The 19,096-nt window shown below is 40.5% G+C and overlaps 1 protein-coding gene across 9 annotated transcripts in view; it reads right to left on the bottom strand.

The window, feature by feature from the left end:
- FN1 (fibronectin 1) overlaps positions 1-12,371 on the bottom strand; it is a 69,782-nt gene extending 57,411 nt beyond the window's left edge. For 3 of the 9 annotated variants that reach the window (XM_027122063.1, XM_027122094.1, XM_027122073.1), the window contains exons 1-9: positions 11,984-12,370; positions 10,955-11,083; positions 9,850-9,987; positions 8,337-8,468; positions 7,231-7,368; positions 4,616-4,774; positions 2,200-2,391; positions 1,241-1,420; positions 408-584 (exon numbers count right to left, since the gene is read on the bottom strand). In XM_027122063.1, the coding sequence (XP_026977864.1) occupies positions 408-584; positions 1,241-1,420; positions 2,200-2,391; positions 4,616-4,774; positions 7,231-7,368; positions 8,337-8,468; positions 9,850-9,987; positions 10,955-11,083; positions 11,984-12,134 (1,396 nt within the window). In that variant the 5' untranslated portion in view covers positions 12,135-12,370. Of the gene's footprint in view, positions 1-407; positions 585-1,240; positions 1,421-2,199; positions 2,392-4,615; positions 4,775-7,230; positions 7,369-8,336; positions 8,469-9,849; positions 9,988-10,954; positions 11,084-11,983 lie in introns of all 9 variants that reach the window. The other 6 variants (XM_027122096.1, XM_027122084.1, XM_027122095.1 and 3 more) reach the window with 3 other exon arrangements.
- Positions 12,372-19,096: the final 6,725 nt, after the last annotated feature.

The following is a 19,096-nucleotide window of genomic DNA, read 5'->3' as shown; positions in this document are numbered from 1 at the left end:
AAGATCCCTACTGGTCAGAAAACAGAGATTTTGATATTTAATAAGTAATAGAGCTTATTCCAAAATGGCATGTAAATATGGAAGGTCTGTGACTAGAGCAGTCACTTAAATGTTTTGAGCTACTCAGTTGTGTGCTTTTTACAAAAGACAAACCTCTGAAAACATGCATATTTCCAGACTTTAAAAAAAGTATTTTTATCATATTTACATATTTTTGGACATTAAATTATATGAATGGGATTTTAAAATCATATAACTAATTACATAATTCCTATATATTTGATTATACATACATCACAAAGTTTTCTGCTATCTCAAAATTGTCTTAATGGGTGAAATAGGAGTAAACTGGACATTATTCTTCTGTCTTATTCCACAAATGATTGTCTACAAGGGCTTCATCTTACCAGCCATGGGGCAGAATCCAAACTTCTGGTCAGCGTCATAGTTCCGTGTGGTTCCACACCATTTCATGTTGTCCCTCCTGCCCTCGGATGTACAGTCGGTGTAGTTTTGGTTGTTGTACAGGAAGGGAAAGTGGCACAAGGCACCATTGGAATTTCCACCTCGAGTTTGAACCAAGACTGTCCAGAACAACCCGCAAATAGGAAGAAAAAGATTACAACTGAGCTTTCCAATGTACAGTGGGGAATTACTACAGAAAGGTTCTGAGAGCCAGGTTTCTGCAACTAATTCACAGAGGGTCTGTCTCAGAATAAAAGATGTCTGATAAGATAGTTCTAAGCCTCCTTAGTGTAGGGGGCTTATAAGTATATTATTCACCTTCACCTTTCAAACAGATTTAAATCCAATTTTCCCTCTCATTTTCCCAGACAAAAAAAGAAAAGAAAAAAGATTAAATGGTCACTTTGACCATTGACATAGCTTTAACCAAAAGAAAAGCAAAAGCACTCAGGCCTGCCTCCTGTATATTCTTCATCCCTGTGGGAGTGTCTACCGATTTTACCATATAAATATCTTTAATCACATAACAATCCCAGTGTGTCAAAAACAAATGCACTGGAGGGCTTTTCCCTTGGTGTCATTTCTCAAGATTACTGGGAAACTTGGAAGGATCTTTAGCTGCGAAGTTAGTTCCATGTCTCTTGGGTCCAGATTGCACAAGAGTGATACTTCTCAAATGTAGCCTCAAAATAAATGGCTAGCTTGCTGGCTAGTAAAAGTAGGGCATGAGAAATGGGGTTTTCTCATTGTTTTGTTTTTCCCTTGGGATACTCACCAGTATGGTCTGTACAGAAAGAATATTTCTGGTCTTGCTCATAATTGGAAGTTGTGCTGCACCAGAGATGTCCATCCTGTCGCCCTTCTGTGGTGCAGGAGTAGAAAGTCCTGCCGTTGTAGGTGAATGGTAGGACGCAAGGCTCCCCATTTGAATTGCCACCATAAGTCTGGGTTATAGCTACAATCAGAACCAAAAGGGTCTCAGTAAATACAGCAGCATTTATCTCCCACCAGTAGCTCCTTATTTATACTTAACTGAGACTGAGCATGTGGCCTCAGAAGGAAAAAAAAAAAAAAAAACTGAGTATGACCAGCTGTAAGTATTAACCAGATCATAATATTGTCAAAATGCCTTATTCATGAAGCCACGTTTTTTGAGGGTAGAGCAACACCCGAGTTCTCCTTCTGACATCCTTTGTTACCACCTCTGCTACCATGCCTCAGTTTCCCATTTGCAAAGCTATATTACTACAGGTTTAATTAAAGATGCTGCTCAAGGGATACTGGAGGTGTATATACAACTCTGTTGGTGCTATAAGAATTAATACATGAGGCTGTACTAGGGGAAAAGTCGTGTGCCAATTATTATTGCTATAATTACTACCACTTTTAGAGCGCGGAAGAGATGCATTAGGTTGTTGAAAGAAGTTTACGTCACAGAGTTTCAGAACTTTGAGATCTAGAGTACCAGATAGGGGTGGATTAGCTATTCAGAAAGTAACCTCTTGTAACAACATTTTAGACAAACAGAGACAGTACATAGCAGTTTAGTACTCACTACAGGAAAGAAAATACATAGATTAAAAAGATCGGAAGAAAATATATCAAACACCAAACCCTGGTTGTTATTACAGGGTGGTAAGATTACAAGCTTTTCTTGTTTGTTTTATTGTTTTCCATTTTTTGGTCAATGAATGTATTGCCTTTTAAAATCTGTTTTAAAAAGATGACACAGACCTGTCTCTTGGCAGCTGACTCCATTGCCCAGGCAAGTGCAAAGCATTTGCTTATTTCCTTGTGCCTTCAGCCACTGCATGCCCACGGAGTAAACCACACCACTGTCTGTGACACAGTGACCGTACGGAGCCGGCTGGGGGTGAGGCTGTGGCTGGTAAATGGCCGTTCGGACGTCTGTGAAGGAGCCAGATCCTAAGGGCACAAGAAAGGCAAGGCACAGAGCAGGTTTAGAGAAAACCACTTTCTGCAGTAGCTTTCTCGGATCTTCAAGGTCCCCTACAGATGACTCTGCAATCTGTGCTGTTACTGAGCTGGGACTGGAAACAAATGCCCGTCCCTTCCTGCATTGGCTTTTGCGCTCAGCCTAGGAAATAATCCACAAGAGTTTACCCAGGGGTTTCCATCTTCTAGCTTATCTGGAGCTACCGAGAGTATATTTCTAAATCACCAACTTTATTCTGCCACTCAACAGAGCAGATACCTTCAACAACTCCTTACTCACTCCAGCGAGCTCAAAGTTCACGCCTTCACGATCCTCCACACCTAACCCGCTTTCAGCTCGCTTCTGACCACTTCCGTCCTTGCTCTATCTCTTCCCTCACTGAGCTGCTCATCATTCCCTTCTGCACCCTGTGCTGTCCTCATGCTTTTCCCTTGGTCTGGAATGGTCTGTCTCACACTTCCTCTCTTAGCATCTCCCATTCGCCCAATCTATCTGGGCATCTCTCTTCCTGATACTGTTTTGAGAAGCCCCTGCCCCTCTGCAGCAGACCTATTGCCATTGGTGTAACTCTGAGCTCCTCAGAGGAGGCCCCGGGCAGCCATATTGGAGTCTCTATTCGCTGCCCCTCCTTCCACTGTTTGTTTCTCCTCAGGATTACTTGGGAATTCTGTTGTGGTGTTTTCTAAAACCAATCAATTCTCTTAATACTGCTTTCCTTTCAGAGTAAGACAACAGAATATGTTGATCTTTTCTTTAAACTTATAGAAATTTGTTCTCCCGAGGGCAAGGCCCAAGGAAGAGTGGAATCAGAACTGAAGCTAGAATGACTGATAGACTGAATTCAGCAGCTCTGTAAGCTAAACACTAAAACCCAAATACTTCACAGACCACAGTCCCAAAGTCACACATGTTGGGGGAACATGGCGTCTGTATTCATACACCCCACCTGGCAGAGTCACAGTGCAAAGGAGCATTAAGATCCTGTAGAAGGTTCCATTTGGTTTAACCCTATGTTGCTCAAACATTTTTGAACAATGGAGCCATTTCAGTATAATATTAGTAATATTAATAAAAACAGATAACAATTATTGAATGCTTACTGCATTTAACCCAACTACCCTTTGAATTTAAACTACTTCAGTAGACTGAGATTTGTAATTGTTTCTTTTTTTGGTTAGCAGCAATCTTACTGAAAATAATCAAATAACTCAAAGATATTATCAAATCTAATCTTGTTCACCTTCATAAGTGCTCACAGCAAGATGAAAACTCATCAAAAGGAAAAAAATCCAAACAAGTAATTAATAGTTTTAGCTAGATGACCAATTGATAAAAGACTAAACAACAATGCTAGCACACTGTGTAGTGAAAACTTGATCAAAACAGAGCAAGAATAATAAAGAAGTACACACTCCTGATTCCCCTATTTCTTTCTTTAGATTCTTACAAAACAAGCTACAATGCAAAGATCTTGTTCTTGTACCAGAAATAATTAAAACTTCTTTTATTTAAAAAGTGCTTAGATATTGTGTCATTCCTTCCCATCTCTAGGCCCCCTCTGATTTTCTCAAATTGTGAATGCTAATACATGGAAAAAATGATTGTGCATTATTTTATGGAACGCAACAAAGTTTGCTGGAGCATGGAAACCACACATCAAGGACTGTGTCTGCTACAAAAAAAAGCAGAATGTCAGGACAAGGAGATATATTCCATTCTGAAAAAGAACAAATGTACTTTTCCCCTTTTCCTAGCAGAAGAATCAAGTGATCATGTAACTCAACAACAATCTCGCATTTCCATTAAAATGCACTTTAGATATTCACGATACATATAAATGTGTATGTGTATGTGTGTATCCATATGCGTATACATCTATAGATCTATATATATTTATCTATCTATACCTTTATGTATAAATCATGTAGGTTAGCATTTTCTTAGACATCAGTTTTACCTCTTGGGGCTAAAATGGATTTTTTCCCCCTAAGATCCATTTTCATTTCATTTTTATTTAAGTTTAAAATTTGACATTAAACAAACTTTTAACAACTAAGAGTCTGCAAATGAACTCAGCTTACTAGCCAAAACACTGCAAATCATCCTTCAATGGCATGTCAAGGGAAAGATGGATTTGCAGAAATACTTTATGCAAGGCGCCCCCATTTGGGTTCCACTGACCCTGAGACTCACCGGCAGACGTGGTCTGCAGGGTTGTGTGCCTCTCACACTTCCACTCGCCCCGGCCGTTGCCAGTGCAGATGCATTGGAGCAGGTTCCCCCGATTGTCCTTCTTGCGCCAGGTATCCCCAATTCTATAGGATGTCCTAGTGTCCTGATCGTTGCATCTGTCTGTGTCAGAAAGGAAACACTGAAACATGTAAATCAGGTCGAGCTTGGCAAGTGCTCAGTGCAAACCTAAAATAAGAATAGAGTTGTTTCTAATAACGACCTACTGTATAGCACAGGGAACTCTATTCAATATTCTGTAATAACCTATATGGGGAAAGAATCTGAAAAAGAGTGGATATATGTATATGTATGTTACTTTGCTGTATACCTGAAAGTAACACAACACTGTATAAGTCAACTGTACTCTAATAAAAATTTTAAAAAAAGAGTTGTTTCAAGTTTGGTGCTGTTTTTGGATGATACATTTATATTCAGCTGTGGTGCCGCGGGTGTTAACTTCTGAAAGATGGGATTGCATTTGAAACAGTGTGAAGGGAGCTGTATGATGTAGTCTAGTTCCACTTCTCTGTCTGCCAAAACAATTTTTTTCATTCATTAAATCTTCATTCATTCATTCAATTCATTAAATTTGGTAAAAGTCAAATCTTTCATTCACTACATTGTTTTCACATTGTTCATTTGACCAAATTCATCCTCTGGCTTTCTAGTCTCCCCTCTCTTTCCTTCTCAGGCTCTCCGGGCTTTCTCATAGTCATTATTGTATACAGCCTGCCTTTCCATAGGGGACTCTCTTTAGAAAACTAGGAACAATAGGGAGGCAGGTAGGTCTCAAAGGGTCTCCCCCAACTGCCCCAAAGGAGCAGTTAAAAGATAGCAGCGTCTCTTTCTTCATTTGTTATGTAAAACAATTCAGGGGACTACCAACCTCTTCTACCAACTAAACTATTCTCTCCCCTGGTCCCACCCCACCTCCACAAACAAACATCTATTTAACATCAATAACAAAATGGCCTCTTTTGAATTGCTCGGTGTTAACTCTCTGACGGAAAAGTGGGATTATTAATATAAAATGATAATTTGTAACTAAATTACTACTCGTCTATGTGTTCAATTATCTGGCAAATAGATTGTTTCAATTATAATCCAGCTTTGCCCATATGCTACAATGTGAGTAGAGAGGATTTGATTTGTTTGTGAATCAGAAAATCATTGCACTGGGTTAGAGAAAAAATAATTAGTTAATGTAAGTTCACACAAATACACACCCACATTGATCTCCCACCACAGCAGAAGTCTGAATAAAGATATCATTGCTGGTTACACTTTTCCCCAAATTCCCAGCTAAAAGTGATGTCTTCCCCTGAACTTCCATTGCACTATTTCAGTATTTGTCTTGAAGTCCTTAATACTGTGCTTTGTAGAATGTGAATATGTACAAGCCTTTCTCATCACTCTGACCTACTTACTAAGTGCTCTTTGAAAGCTGGGTTAATGTCCAATTCATTTTTGCATCCCTATACCATCTTGTATAAAGTAGGGGCTTATACAATTTCATGGAATAAATGACTTTTCTTTGAGAAACTTTTCCCAACTTGCTATTAGAAGAGTTTTAAATAATAGATAAGAATTTAAGTCAAATATCTAATTTGTCTTAAGCTAAAACATTGCCTCCAAGGTCTTGGAAGTCTGAGAATCATAATAAAATTTTAAATGCAAAAGATTTAATGAACTGGAAGGTTCTGGGAACTATTTGGTTAGAATTGTTATCACTTTTCAGGAAAGACAATTTTTTGCTTGCAAAGAATTCAAATTTGGATGATGAACATGTTAATATGGCTAAGTGCTTTAAGCTGGATAAATAAAATATGTTCAAAATTATTTAGATTTGATTTTAAATGTATTTATAACATCGATAGCTAATGGCTGTTTTGCTTAGCAAACTCTATAATCACTATTGGTTTGAAATTTCACAAAAGGAGCTTTGAACCCCTAAGGCAACAAGTAAGGCTCCAGGGCAGTCTTAGAGCAGCAGAGATACCAGAGGGTAGCTTCTTCACAGCACTGGTAAACCTAAAGAGACACCGTCCTTAACCCTAGAATAAACACATAATTTTAACCTATGGGGTAAGTACCTTTTATTTTCATCAATTTTGTCAATGAATACGCCTTATTTAAATTTCAAACATAGAAGGAAACCAAAAACTTTAGAGCTTTAGCTCCTTTCTATGTCAAGAGCACCCACATGCCCAAAGATGCATTTGCCTGTTATTTTAACGATTTCTTTGCTACTTAGAAAATATCTCAGTGATACTTTAGATGAAACATTTGCAACTAATCTTCAGGTCCACAACACATTTGGCATTTAAATGCATATTAACGTTTTTTCCTCAGTAGCTGATAACCTAAGACCTTATTGAACTAAGTTTTTTTTTTTTTTTTAATTTAGTCTTCTTTGAAGAAGCAAAGTAAGTTGCTTATGGAATTTTTCTTGACATCCAAATGTTACCACGTTGGTGGAAATGGACGTGTTCTAAGTGACATCACATGACAATTCTCTCTAGGAATCCAGAACACAACGCCTGGTCTCATCTTTAACATAAAGATCTAAAACATACTCCTGGAGGTACAGGTGATGCGTCCACTGCCTTCTCCCAGACAAGTACAATCCACCATCATCCAGCCTTGATAAGGCTTTTCCCAGGTCTCCCCGACAACGTAGGAAGTCCCAGCAGCGTGATCAAAACATTTCTCAGCTGTAGGGGAATTTGAAAGAAAAACAGAAAAAAAAGGGGTTATTTTGAATTGGGCAGTTTCCCTGTAATTTAAATTGTACTGTGTAAGCAAAAATCCAGCCACATTTTTTTAAGTGGTACTCTGTTCAAAAAGAAAGGCACGCCCTGTAACTAAGCACATTGTGTAACCAAAGCGAAAGAAAGCTCGAGCCAAGTTGGCAGGCAGAAATTCTGTTCTCCTAATAAGTCCATGGACTGTATATTTTCCGCTAGTACCATTATTCACACCAGTATTTTGAGTGAAAAAGATCTATGTATGTATCCAGAGGGAGAGTAAATATGCAAAATTCCAACCTTAATTATGAAAGACCAATTATTAATGCCTAAAAAAAAATGACAAGAAAGCTATTTAAAATTTGGATTGCTGTAAAAACAGAGACAACACAAAGAAAAATAAAAGCCGCTGAATTAGAGAACAATCAGAATAAAATTTATAGTCAAAAACTTTTAGATTTGTATCAATAGAATTCAGCTGAGGATTGACACAAAAAGAAACTCAGCAATTTTTATTTTGACAAAAAATGACCAAGGGGATGACAGAGCACACACCATATCGTGTTTTTGTCCAGTGCGTTCCAATAAAGAAATATGTCAAAAGGGTCATTTTTTTTTCTTTTAAATAACTGTCATCTTGACCAAGGAGAAATCTGAAATCAGATCTTAGAGAAAACAAATGACTTCTTCCTAAATCTTTCAACTCTATCTTGTGTTTTTGAAACAAAATTAAGACATCTATACATGGTTGGTACTTTTTGATCTGATTCCTTTAAGAAGACTATGGATTAATAAGATTTCATTATTTGAAATAGAATTCTCAGTTTGTTATCTTTTTTATTGGAATTCATGTATCTTGTCCAAGTCGATTTTGGCTCAACCCAATATTTTAACTGTGCCTCCCCACCCTTCATTCATCCCCAGGAGTCACACACCTATGGGTTTGCAGGTCCATTCTCCTTTCCCGTTACCGAGACACACACACTCCAACATGTAACCACCAGTCTCGTGTGGTCTCCTCCAGGTGTCACCAATCTTGTAGGACTGACCCCCTTCATGGCAGCGGTCTGATCAAGATAAAAAGCCAATGTTAGAGAGAGTGGTCTAGAAAATATTTTTAAGAAAAGTCTCATGTTCCAACCAGGACAGGCACTTAGGTTAGCCAAAGTAAGAGAACAGCTTTCCCATCAGAGACAGGGGAAAAGCTAACAGGTCTGGTCACTTTGGGTCATTCAATTAAATGTCTTGTTTAAGCACAATGGGAAACCACAGAGAAAATTTGAATGGCAAAGAAAGGAGACATAAATCCTAGTTCCCCAGAGAGATCACAGGAAATTGGGTTCTAAAGCAGTAAAGAAAGGTTGCCAGGCATGGCCTCTCACATACACAGCGGGTTAAGTCTGAGACTAATTCAATGAAAAAAGCCACATCAGGCCTAGCATTCCAGCTTTCAGGATGTGGAGAGTCTGTATTTCACCCTAGAAATGTCATTTTGATGGAAAGAAATAGATGTATATATAGCAAGTGTAGAAATCTGGGTACTTTTCTAGGCTATTTAACACAAGGGCACATGCAAAGGTTAAACTGTCCACTAGACTGTAAACGCTATGGGACACTGACTCTTAAGATTTACCAGTACACTTGGATAAAGCCTGACATTAAATATGGGAAAGGCTGATTGGGCTTATTCACAAGAGACTGATTTGTCTTTTCGACAGAGCCATCAAGTGACTTTATACAACGATGGATTAAAAAAAAACTAAATGCTATGTTAATAGAATCTATTGGTAACCCAATGAATCATACTGGAAAGTTTGACTTAGCTAAACTAGAATTGCTGAGAGTCAGTCCAGATCCCAGAGTACCCTGGAAACACTATCAGGCTAATCATTCCATATTATTCCTGGGAATAGAGAGATCTGCTTCCCGGGCATAAACTATTGGTTACAAAGAAATCAGACTGTTTCTGTGAGATCCAAGAGGTCTGGGCATTGCAAACAAGAAGAGCAGACCACACAATGGTTAATTCACTCTTCGTGACCATCTTCCCAATCACTGCAGATCACCACATGGTCAGTCTGGCTTGAAGATGCCCAGATAACGTAAAATGGGCAACTCACCTAAGAATGCAATGGAACCCAAGAAATCCACGTGGTTATGTTATGTACGTACACGTGTACACACACACACACACACACACACACACACACACACACACAGACACACACTCATAAATGCACACAGACTAAACACTGACTCCACCTATGCTCAGAGCCATCTTCCAGAAGCACAGGAACCAGTCGGGTGGCCACACAAAACTGCCTGGTCACCTAGGGTAATCCCCACATTAGGAATATCCAGTCATGGATAACAGAAGGTGACAGTGATGGTAACGGAAAAATTCATATTGTGCTATTTTAGCATCCCTTGACAGAAGGCCATTCTTACTTGCAATGGTGCAGCTTATTCTCCCTCGCCCAGCCCCAATGCAGGTGCAGTCCCAGATCATGGAGTCCTTAGGGCGCTCGTAAGTGTCGCCCACCCGGTAAGTGTTCCCAGTGTACTTGTCAAAGCAAGTCTCTTCAGCTGAGGGGAGAAGGAAAGTTCACATGAGCCTTACATATGTAAAAGCTTTTCTCTTTCACTACTCCCATCCAAAGGAAAACTCACTTTTCCATTCTATGAGTAGCAAGGGGCAAACGGAAAGTTTAAAAAAATTGACGTGGGAGATCTCGATTTTACCCTAGGCTCTAATAAAGCCTCAGTTTTCAATCTTCGACAAGTTCTCTAATTTTCTGGAAATGAATAGCCATTGGAAAGGATTCTCAGGCCCTTAGGAAAAAGCCATAACGTATGACCTTAGGACCGGCTAGATTGTGAAGGAAGGGCTTTGGATTCACCTCTCTGGCTCAGAAAGTCAAACCAAGGTCCACATAAAAATAAACAATCTGAAGAGCCCCTCCTCCCGCCCCTCCCAAGGCACTGTCAGTTATTAATCCTACTATTTCCATTTTAGCCTCATCAGTGCTTCTCTGTAGGAGTTGCCATAATTTACAAGAAATATATCAAGGGTCATAAAGGAAGGACAACTTTGAAGTGGTTAATGATTTTATGTTGAACTGCAGGGGACAAATCACTTTACAATGTACTGCCCAAAGTGTTTTCTGTCCCATAATTTTACAGTTTAAGATTTGAAATTACTTTCTAATAAATTAAAATGTTATAATCATTTTTTTTTTTGGAGGAAGCAGGAACACACAACATTTTTCTTTTTTTTTTTTCATCAAAGGCTTTGGGAAAGTAAAACCCCCAAAAAAGACTCTGGGAACTACTTTGAGATACATTTGTTCTATTGTTTTAAAGGTAAAAGGAAAATGTGAGAAGCAAATAGAAGCAGTTATTAAACATTTTTCAAGAGGAAATGACAAATAATTCTATTGGGGAAATGGTGAATGTAATTTTATTACTAATGCTAACTTTAATTAACAGGCACTACTTCTCCATCTATGAGAAGATATTAAGTACAAGACAGGCTCCCCCTGCCCCCACTTACGTTCAGGCTTGCTCTCGCAGTTAAAGCCCCGGCTCCCTCCATAACAGGTGCAGACCAAGGCACTGCCCAGGTAGGTGCGCTCCCATTGTTGGTTTATCTGATAGTGTTTCCCATTGTCATAACAACCAGCTATAAAGAATTAAAGGGAAAAGTCATTAAATTTGCATCCTTCTTTTTTCCAAATGATGGAATTTTCTTGCACAACTAAACTGATGAGCCTAAGCAACAAATGTAGGGGAAAAAGTTAACCATCAGAGCATCAGGAGAATTAAAAGCGACTAGATATCTAAAGAGTTAACCGCAAATTTGCACACATAGATATTTGGTTATTCCTTTTGTTTTTCTTCGGACTTAGTTAAATGTTATACAATGATGTCATTTCCATCTGGCCAGGGGTCTGCATCAAAGGCGTGGAAACATTTTGAAAAGCAGATAACTGGGAACTACATTTTAAAACATGCAAGGAATTTCAGTGCTCTTTGGGGGTAATAAGTCGAGAAGGGCAACATTCAGCAGTTTCCTTTAGCCAAGGAAAAGGGAGGGTGTGTCTGAAAAACTGGAAGAGGATTTCTGATCTCCTTGGAGAAGCATCCTGGAGGGCTCAGGATGCAATCTGAACCAGTAACATCTCATTCAAAGTAGGAACGACACAGTTATTTAGCTACCGTCTCCTCACCCCCATTTTGAAAACGTTTAACCCCACAGTAATCCCACATGGAAAGTTTAAAGGCATACATCATTTTCTCTTTAAAGGCAAGTTTTGATGAATTCATAGGACTTAGACCTGAGTTGGTAAGAGCACTGCGGGACCTCGCAGAGCCCCTGTTCTCCAAGGCATTATCTTATTCTAGGCCCTCAGAACCAGCCTGCTCAAAGCAAGTCTTTTGGTTGGTTCCCCAGCCGGTTTCTCTCATTAAGGAGTGCACACTCTCCACACGCGCGCGCGCGCAAAACTTCAGCCACAACTTCGGTTGGCTTTACGGGTCCCATCCCTGCAACAGCCTGTTTCAGCCCGAGGTCAGTACTCACGCTTGCTTTGGCTGACAGCCAACGGGGACTGGGGCTGAACGACCTGCTGAGCCTGCCTCTTGCTCTTCGAGGCTCCAGTGGAGGGCACCGCTGTCCCCAGGAACAGGACGGTCAGCAGCAGCAGCAGCCGGGGCCCCGGATCCCCGAGCATCTTCAGACGGTGAGGCAACTCGCCACCAAGTTTGGTTCCCTTCGCAACCTGCGGGCGGAGTCCCTTTCAGTGCCGCCAAGAAGGTAAGGGCTGGAGGATGGGGAAAGGGAAGGGTAGAGGTACACAGGGGAAGGAGAGGACGAAAGAAGTTGTGGCTGCAGATCCCCTCTCCCCCGCTCGCGCCTAGGGCTCTCTCTCCTGCCCTGAAAAGCGCAGCCGGCGCGAGCGGACGAGCCCAGAGGGCCAGGGTTTATATGGGACTGTCCCTTCCCGCCCCCCGCGAGGCCCTGGGCGCTGGGGAGGAGGGACCGGCTCGACTCCCCCCACCCTCCTCTCGCCGCCGCCGCCGCCGCCGCCGACCGCGCGCGGATTGGCCCGGGCTCCGGGTGACGTCAGGGGGGCTGTGGGTTCTCCTCGAACAAAAGAGATGCTGATCGCCCGCCAGGATTGGGCAAGAGAACTTTTTTCTGTTTCCTTTGCGGTCATCAAACTTTTGGGGAGCAAAGGCGGAGGGATTGGGAAGCGGCTAGAAAGGGGTTGACTGGGAGGAAAGGGAGGGGCTGGAGTCGTGTGTAGCAAAGGGGTCGCAAGTCCACCCCCCCCCAACCCCGCTTCCTTTTTCTATTTTATTGGGGTTGGCGGCGGGGAGTGGGGGTGGTTGAGGACATTGCGTCTCTTCTGGAAAAAAAGTCTCTGCTCACTGGAGTGCAGTTCGAGGGGGAGGGTAAAACCGTAAAGTAGCCACCACCTTGCAGCTGTAGGAATGTAGACTTTGCCGTCCCAGGGCGCGGCTGGCCTTCACTCTGTTCCCTTTCTTTGGTTTACTGTGCACTGACTGGAGACTCTCTTTGCCTTCACAGTTTCCTGTTCAAGACTTCTCCCCTTCTAAACGCTGTGCCTGCCCGGTTCTGAGGACGTTTTAGCTGGGGGGCAGGAGGGAGAAACGATCCTTTTAATGAGCTTTTACTTAGTACCAGGAGTTCTGCGGGGCGCTTGACGGATCCGGGGGTAATTCAGAGAACGAGGTTTCTTTTGAAAGGACAGAGCAGCAGTTTGCTTTTTTCCAAATATGCAAGAAAGTCTTCTTTTCCCGGGGATGGGATGCCTGTTACCACTGAAAACTGAAAAGTTGGACCGACCTCGGAGAAAGATGGTGGTGTCCTTGCCCATGTTCACCGCGCCCGTTACACAAAGCAGAGATCCTTGAGTCCTTAAAAGCTGAGAAAAGACCGTTTCCAGTCTTTCCTTCCTACAGTCCCTTCCTTGATTTTATTTGGCATTTTCGTTTGGTGGACATCGGTCTCATCACAGAATTCCCCTCCCCCAGCCCCGTTGCCAGACTTTTTTTTTTTCCAAAATGTTACTTACTCCAAGAATATGGAAAGTTCCCATTTAAGATTTCCTTTTCTTTCCCTCTAAAGGCACAGGATAGAAAGGGAATCTGAGAAGTCTCTAGCATTTAGCAACTCATCACATCAGTCCTTTTTACAGACAAACACAAGTCATACGTGCTTTTTAAAGATCTTCAAAAGGAGTCCTCAACTTTCTTCAGTAACTCCTGAGAGATCTAAACTCAAAGCTTTGCCTCCTAGTTAGGTTCCTAGTGCAGACCTCCCGTTTGCTTTGAGAATCTATGAACGCTGCTAGCCAAATACGTTTGTTTCTGTGATTGCTTTTCTCCAAAAGTTCTGCCTTCAGCGACTGCCATGGGGTAATTTGAACTCTGGTCTATAAAATACCGACACATCAAAGACACAAAACTAACATTTGCTTTTATTAACACAGGGAATTAAAGGGGGGGAAAAAAACCACACAGCAAATATCAGTTTCCTACAAGCAGTGTAAAGTAACTTCTTGAGGCATCTTTGTGACCAATTTTGCAAGTTGAAAGAGTGCCACAGATTTCCCCAAATTTAGAGTCTTGTCTGGGTTAGAGGGTTTTTTTTTTTTTTCCCCCCCCCCCCCCCCCCGATTTCTCATCATCACTTGACAAAGCAGTTTTCTTTTTCAAATTAAAAGGGCCCCTTGTAAAATTCTTAGTAAATTTCTAGGAAGCTGGGTGTTCCTTCCAGAGGGAACGGTACCTGGAAATCAGGATGTAAGCAAGGTAAACCTGAAGCTAATGCTTTCTTAAAATACGTAGATTCTGGGGGAAGGAAATAAATGGTTAGAAATGTATTTTGTCAACCAAAACCATGATAGTTTGATATATTTACTGTACTCAAAATACATTAGAATAATATACACAAGAGAGCTTGGAGGAAAAAAGCCCAAGTGACTTACATTTCAGAAGAAACTGATATTACAATCCATTGAAATATAATTTGCTTAAGGATATGGTATATTTCTAATGTCTCAGAAGCAAAAATATAACAATATACTGACTGAATTTTATAGAAATGCTTGAGAGTTCACCCTTTTACTTGAAAGTGACTCTTCTTTTTTCTTTGGAGACAGAAACATTTTCTTAGATAGCAAGGCTTATCACAGTATTCTTTCATTATCAAAGCCCCTTGTAATTGCGTAAGTCTATATCTCTAACTGGAGAGATAATTAAATCTCTCCACTCTGACCCTGTTCAAACTAGGTATGCCTCGTGTCCAAGATTCCCTTGCACTCCCTTAAGAAATCTGAAGACTATTTTGACAGGATGGGTTCTTCAGCAAATGGTATCCTCCTGTTTGTAGGATATATCATTGGATTTCTTCTTCTCATCTCAATTTCGAGAAGGAAATGTGACAAAAGTAGATTCGTAGGTGCCTGGGGCTGGGGCTGGGCATGGGAATTAGCTGTCAATGGGCACAGGGAATCTTACTGGGGTGATGAAAATACATGTGCTAAAAGTAGATTGTTGTGGTGGCTGCTTAACTTGGTAAAGTTACTGAAAATCACCGAGTTGTACACTTAAAATGGGTGAATTTTATGGTATGTAAATTACACTCCAAAAAAGTTTTTAAAACATCGATTGAAACGTAGGATTTCTTTATTCTTCTTTTACTTGTATTGTACCATCTTCTGATTTTGTTTCAGTGACATGCACTCAAGTGGCTGCAGCATATGCAGGGTGCCCTCATTTCTTCATTTTTCTAAGAGGAAGTTTGCCTTTAAAACAGTAGTGGATTCTTTCTTCTACACCAGTAACCTCTGACAAAACCTACTATTTGTGTGACGCCACGCATGTGGTAGAGACAGAACAAATCTTTATTTACGACTGTGCCTTGTTTCTACTTGGACTTGCCATCGAGATAGAATTTTCTCAGAACCCAGGTAAACTTAAATGTTCAGGGCTTCCCTGGTGGTGCAGTGGTTGAGAGTCCGCCTGCCGCTGCAGGAGACGCGGGTTCGTGCCCCGGTCCGGGAAGATCCCACATGCCGCGGATCGGCTGGGCCCGTGAGCCATGGCCGCTGAGCCTGTGCGTCCGGAGCCTGCGCGTCCGGAGCCTGTGCTCCACAACGGGAGAGGACACAACAGTGAGAGGCCCCCGCGTACCGCACAAAAAAAAAAAAAAAAAAAAAAAGTTCAGTAAAAAAAAGGAGCACATATATTTGTGAGTTTGGGGGTGTTATTTGGATGTTTTGTTACTGGAGAAGGTTAATGAGGAGCATGTGCAATTATGGAAATCTGAAGTGAACTGACTTCATTTGTTGAAATTATGGTTAAGCACAAAACAAATTTTATCGGAGCCAGTCATTTAGAAAGGATTGAAATCAAAACAACTTAAGGGATAAGTTTGAAAAGCCAGTTTTGTTTCTAAGTGAAGAATGGCTTTTCTTTAAGAGGAATGCACACATGAGAGACAATAACTGTCCTAGTCAAATCTCTTGCCTATTGAAAAACAAAAAATCTCATCCCTGATACAAAGTAACTTCTTGACCCCAAGGGTTACATTTAAATGAAGGTGGGCTGTTTTTCCTGAAAACCTTGGGCTTTTATCCTGTTCTTAATCTCTTTCAGTTCTGTTGGAGGGGAGGCCATTGATTAGGTGACCTTTGGAACTTTCTGCCTTAAGGGCCTGCAGTGTCTTTTACTATTTCATGGTCTTCTGTGGGTAGGTTGAATGGAGATAAATTACAGTAGTTTTGTTTCTTATCTTGATTTTATTTGGGGGGCATGAAATCCTTCCTATCTTCCCTTGAAAACAGCCGAGCTTGCAAAACCGCTACTCATTAAGCACAGGTGCTAGAAGGAAAAATAAACTGCCCCATGGACAGCCCTCATGGGTGGAATGTCTGGACAGTTGTCTAGAATTGACAGGGCCTTGCAACCAGGGGAAAAAAAAATCCTTGATAAGGGCTTTAAATTATGCCTTGAAAGCTAGCCAGTTTTCACTTAATCAGCATTTTGTTTATAGTTTAAGTTAGATTATTATTTAATCAGCACTTTTAAAAGCCTTAATCGGTGTCCTTTGTTTTTTAACAGAAGTGCTTTTTCTCATTAGAGTGATGTAACTCCCAAAAGGCTTTGCAAAGGAGTCTTATTCTTCTAGTAAAGTGGAACAAACTACTGGGTAGCTGGACTGCTCACCCAGAACTGTATTATAGAACATTTCAGCTTTCCAAGATAGGTAGTAGTTTCTTAGAAAATTTTTATTTCTGTGTGCTGTTGCTCCTTTTTCCAATCTTGCTTTATTTTATGTAGGTGGCTTTAAAAGTTTATTTTGAAAGGCTGAAAATTTTTTTGAAAACTTAAAAGATTTTTGGGATTTAAATTATTTTCTATCTTTTTACATTCACATACTTTAAGCATCTTATATGCAGCTAACTTTGAAGGTTGCATCAGGTGCTTAAAAACAACCATAAACATTATCTCTTAAGTAAACTTTTATACTAACAATAGACTACTGTGATATAGGTGGCCAATAGACACTCTTTCTGTTGATTAATTCGTTATTAAAAATTAAGGACATATTCAACTGAATTATAGCAATAAAATCATAATTACAACTATCCCTAAATTTAAGCCAAACTATTTTCTTGATAAATTTGATATAGTCTCTCATTAGCTGTAAAAATTTTACTGAGATGGAATGGATATTTCAAATCATTACTACGTTAAACATGAAAAATTAAGGCATGCATCAGCACCTGAACAAGGTCATAAAGGTTTCAGTACCTGTGGAGAAATACATCTAAACAGCTAGATTTTACTAAGTACTTTCTCTGAGCCAGACCCAGTACCAAGTACTTTATATTCAGTTTTTCATTCAACCATCAAGCACCCTCTGAGGGAAGTACTATTATCCTCTCACTCTTACAGATGAGGCTACAAGGCTTAGAAAAATAGCTAGAATGGAGCTTTCTGAATCACCAGCCTTGTAGAAATTGTAGTATCACTTAATGATCTCCCTCTGGAATAAAAATACGAGCAAAGCAATTGGCTAAAGGATTTTGTGAATGACTTTTTCAACATGAGACTAATGTATTCAGAAGATGTCACACAGAACTCTGCTAACTGACATGTTACCAGTTTTCCCCTGTTGTATCCAGGGCCATTCTTTTGCGAAACAATGTCCTTCAAACAACCTGTTTTGTTTTGGTACTTTGATTGCTACCTCTGACCCTGGACTAGACCACAAGCTTGATGGGGCAGAGTCTCTGTCTTGACACTTTTGAATGAAAGGAAAGAAGGACAGATGATAAACACTCAAATTTACAGTTAATGATTATTTATCCAGCCAGCCATATCACTAAGCGCTCTGCATATGTTATTTTAGTTTATCCTCAAAGCAACTGCCAGAAATAAATATCCATAGCCCCATTTTACTCTCTGAGACTCAGAAAGCTTAAAGATGGTCCTTAAGCTTTTTCAACGAAAGAGGGACAAAGCTGGAACTTAAAGTCTAGACACAAAATTCATGTTCCTTACCAAGACATACGAGGCTTCCCCCAAAGATTTTGCCCCATTTAAGTTATAAGAAATCTGAACAAATTCAATGGCGGTTACTTTTTTTCTTCCCCCAGGTCTTCATGCTGTGTTCTTCACTGCCTTGCTCTGCATCCGGGGCTGACCCCTTGGACTGTTTGGCAGACTCCTCTCCCTGCTGCAGGGGAGGAGCCCAAAGAGGTCAGGGTGCTTATTCCGAAGCCTGGTTTTAGGGCTACAGTTCTGGTGGCAGCTGCCTCTGTGTAAAACATGCATGCTCAGTGGGAGCCATATTGCCCTCAAGAGGGGAAAATTGGTTGTTGGTGGTGGGGGTGGGGGGGTGGGGGTGGGGGAGTGGGGGGTGGAGGCGGGGGTGGGGGGGGGGGGGGTGGGGGTAGAAGCGGGGGAGGGGAGAGAAAAAAAAAAAGCCTACCAACCCTACCTGATAAAATCTTATTCCTTAGTTGTTAATTTATCTCATCAGGTAGAATTTAAATTAGATTTAGTTCTTCTTGGAGGTGGGAATAATAACTAAAAAGAAATGGGGAGGAATAGTGTTCTGGATGAACAGCTCTTGCCAGGCGGTTTTCTGAAGCTCCAGTTCTGAAAAACTCCAGAACCGAGTTTTTCAACATAGGTACACGATATATCAAATTCAAAAGTATTTTCCTTTACTCATGAAAATCTCTGTCCTTTAATTGTCTCTTCTTTTTAAAATTTGGTTTTTAATTAGAGACTAATGAGAATTGTTTAAAGTTACAACTTAGAGAACTGATTTGAAAATTATGGCAAATTGTGATCCTGTTTGTTCCCAAATTATAAGAGACAATTTAAAAAATTTAAAAACATGGATATATTGTTTTCTTCCAATTTTTTTAAGCAGCTTCATTGAGGTATAGTTGACATATAATAAACTGCACAAACTTAAAGTATGCAATTTGATACACGTTGATATATATATATATATATGTATATATACACACACACACACACTCAAGAAATGATCACCACTATTAAGAGAGTGAACAATATCCATTGCCCCCCAGAGTTTCTTTGCACCCTTTGGCAATCCCTCCCTCCTGATTTGCCTATCCCCAGG

This window comes from Aethalodelphis obliquidens, unplaced genomic scaffold (assembly GCF_003676395.1).
Source record: "Aethalodelphis obliquidens isolate GAN/ISIS:26980383/991018 unplaced genomic scaffold, ASM367639v1 scaffold2, whole genome shotgun sequence".
Classification (NCBI taxonomy): domain Eukaryota; kingdom Metazoa; phylum Chordata; class Mammalia; order Artiodactyla; family Delphinidae; genus Aethalodelphis; species Aethalodelphis obliquidens.
The sequence above is the reverse complement of the archived record's forward strand: the minus strand, read 5'-3'. Positions and strand labels throughout refer to the sequence as shown.